Source organism: Anneissia japonica, unplaced genomic scaffold, assembly GCF_011630105.1.
Source record: "Anneissia japonica isolate Jap-2015-1 unplaced genomic scaffold, ASM1163010v1 scaffold287754_len4335492_cov202, whole genome shotgun sequence".
NCBI lineage: Eukaryota > Metazoa > Echinodermata > Crinoidea > Comatulida > Comatulidae > Anneissia > Anneissia japonica.
The window spans coordinates 453,059-456,164 of NW_022705543.1; the positions used below are offsets into that span (position 1 = coordinate 453,059).

At 32.3% G+C, this 3,106-nt stretch overlaps 1 protein-coding gene across 1 annotated transcript in view; it reads left to right on the forward strand.

The window, feature by feature from the left end:
* The window catches only part of LOC117105831 (G2/mitotic-specific cyclin-B2-like), a gene marked incomplete in the record, with an annotated part of 14,177 nt that overhangs the window by 1,672 nt on the left and 9,399 nt on the right, over positions 1-3,106 (forward strand). Inside the window, 2 exon segments of the mRNA XM_033247128.1 lie at positions 484-639; positions 2,642-2,884. Coding sequence (XP_033103019.1) covers positions 484-639; positions 2,642-2,884 — 399 coding nt within the window.

Sequence of the window (3,106 nt, forward strand, 5' to 3'; positions counted from 1 at the left end):
AACACAAAAGATTTAATGGCAGACATGTTTCGGGTTACCTTCAACCCATCATCAGTTAACAAAAAACAAAACAGAAATGAACCAAATACTCTTGTAGACTATATGTATATAGGTAATTATCATGCTGATAGATTGATTTGTTTGACAATAAGTTTGACCAACTATAGTAACTTATTGTCAAACAAATCAATCTATCTCTTTAAGATCGGATTTTCTCTACTGTTCCGTTTTAATTTTAATTTTCAATTGTTTTGCATTATATGGCCGTTTGCTGTTTTATGGGTGTTTCCCATTTGCCTTTATATATATATATATATATATATATATATATATATATATAATATAAATCAAGGTATTTACCTTTCTTTGATAATTCATATATATATATATATAATATATTATATATATTATATATATTATTATATATTATTATATATATGTATATATTAATTCATTTCATATTTACTTATTAAATTTCACCAGACTTATATGCACCTACAGGATGATTCGTTGGATTTATGTGTCGCTTTAGCGGACCAGTATCTTGCAAAGAAAACCATTGATTTGACATCTGTTCAATTACTTGGCATCGCATGCCTTTTTATAGCTTGCAAATGCGAAGAAATGATCACGCCTACGGTACGAATATGTCTTAACCATTCTTATATTTCTTAACTACATACTGCAACGATTCTAGGACCTTTTATTAGCCATTTAATTAAAGGTTTATAGTTAGTTGTTATGCATTATCTGTTAATGGTATGATGAGGAAGTACATTTGGATGTTTCGTTTTAAATTTCATAATTATAATTATTTTTACTCAATATACTGGTAGGCAACAAAGAGAATAAATCTGAACAATTACAATACAATAGTTATTATCGCGTCCTCATGAGTGTCTGTTTAAATGTCTTGTTTTGTTAATTATTTACCGCTGCTGCAGCAAGACGATTATGCTGCCCTCTATAGTTAGATTACAGTGGTCATGGTAGTCATTCACTATTCGACTGTCAAGAAAAATACTTCCCAGTGGTTTTGCAATTTTTTTTTATATACCTTTTTTTAATTGACTTCCTGCAATTTCAGTTTATTTTTAATATATTTGGCCCTGTTGTATCTCGCAAAACCCTTTGATATCCCCCCCCCCCCCCAATTTTAAGCTTTACAATTTTAAGCTTTAAAAGTGAATTGTTATATTTTAGTACTTGGGACTCAAAATTCCATACATTGTCAAGGAAAAGCTTATATATATATTTAATTGAGAGCTAATAACCAATTTAAATATAAATTAGCTTTTCTCTTTAATTTCTTAATTTAAATTAACTTTAAATACTTACTCTTGTTTTCGCGTGTGTAGGGCATCTGGCTGCCATTGGCTGATTCTTTGAAAACAATAGTTGACATTTCTACTGTTTATGGTTTTAGGTGTAGAAAGAAATCTAGGCTTTACCACCAGAACCAGAACTGTGCTTTTATAACAATAAGCATTAACTTTAAATAAAAAATTTGACAAATAATATTAAGTAAAAACACTAGCCTATAATTTATATAGGCCTATCGCGATACATCCAAATTGAATTAGCCTTTTGCACACGAACCGAAAAAAAAAAAAAATTCAAGCAAACCGTGCACTAATGAAAAATGGTTTGTTGGGGCACGGTTGGGGATACGGAAATAACACTGGGAGTTGCAGTACTGCTGACGTCAAACTGTGCCCTAATGGAAAATGAGTGCACGGTTGGGGATAGAGAAAAAACATTGGGAGTTACAGTGATGACGTAATGTTTATTAGCTCAACACTGATGATATCTTTAAAGATTTTCTGTTATAATTTTATTAAAGTATTTCTGTATCGTTTCATGACTAGATGCAGGATCTCTGTTACCTAACAAGCAATACATACACAACCACCCAACTTCGAGAGATGGAGATGGACATTTTGGCGACTTTAAATTTCTGCCTTTGTTTCCCATCTGCTAAGATTTTTTTAGTACGATACCTCAATAGTTCGCAACAATCAAGAAACGTAAAACTCTTTATTTTGTTTCTATTGCTATTATTGTTTAGTTTTCCACCAATCAGCAGCAAGTCTCATTACTCGAACATTATAAGTATTCCCTTGTTTTAAATTTTCTGCAGATAGGCCTATTATTCTTCTGAGGACGATCTTGATGTAAATCTCAATCGAAAAAGTTGTGACATTCTCAACCACAACATTTCTTCTAGAACTATCTACGTTTTGTACCGCAAGCATTAATCCTATAATTATTACTTGGTCATGCAAACCTTCAAAAATATATGTCATAATATATAGTTATATTTTACCGTTGACTAAACTTTCCAATCATTCTGTTAACACATTTTAAAGTATGACGTAATCAATATCAATTTAAAAAAATCATGGTTTAGATATTAAAACTGATAGGAAGCAAAAACCTTCTCCAAATACCATTCGGTGGAATGTGTTCGTAAAGAACATTTATTTTTATTATCAATGTGGTGTAGTAGTGCACACGACTTATTTACTGTATTAAATCACACACATAAAAAAAAATCACTGTTTAAATTTTATCATTGTTTCTCTAAAATAAACATTTAACATGAAGGAAGACACCAAGTTAACATGCAACTTTATTTCAGGAAGAAAACTTATGTAAATACTTGCTTGACTTGAGCCTGATAGACCTTCATCAGTGTGCGTTCACCTCCTCAGAAAAAGCGGCATCGGCGGTTTGTCTTGCCAGAAAGATTTTACATGCAGACGACAGTAACGCGTGGACTTCAGAACTACAACGCGTTTCTGGATTTAGCGAAGCTGTCCTTAGCACATGCGAAAAGTGGCTGACAAAGTTAATAATCAAACAAGCAGCAAATAAACAGAAGGTAAATACAGATTTCTGCTCAACAATATCGATATTTTGATACTTATGATTCCCTAACCTCTTTGATGCGTACGCGTTCTTCATTTAAGATTAGGCCTATAACGGGCACTCACTGCGCTTAAAGCTGGTTTTCCACTAGGCGAATTTATTCTGATTGGTTGCGCATGTGTTTCGCTAGCAAAAACTGATAGAAGTGTGAATGCGCATGTGCATGAGCCGAAGC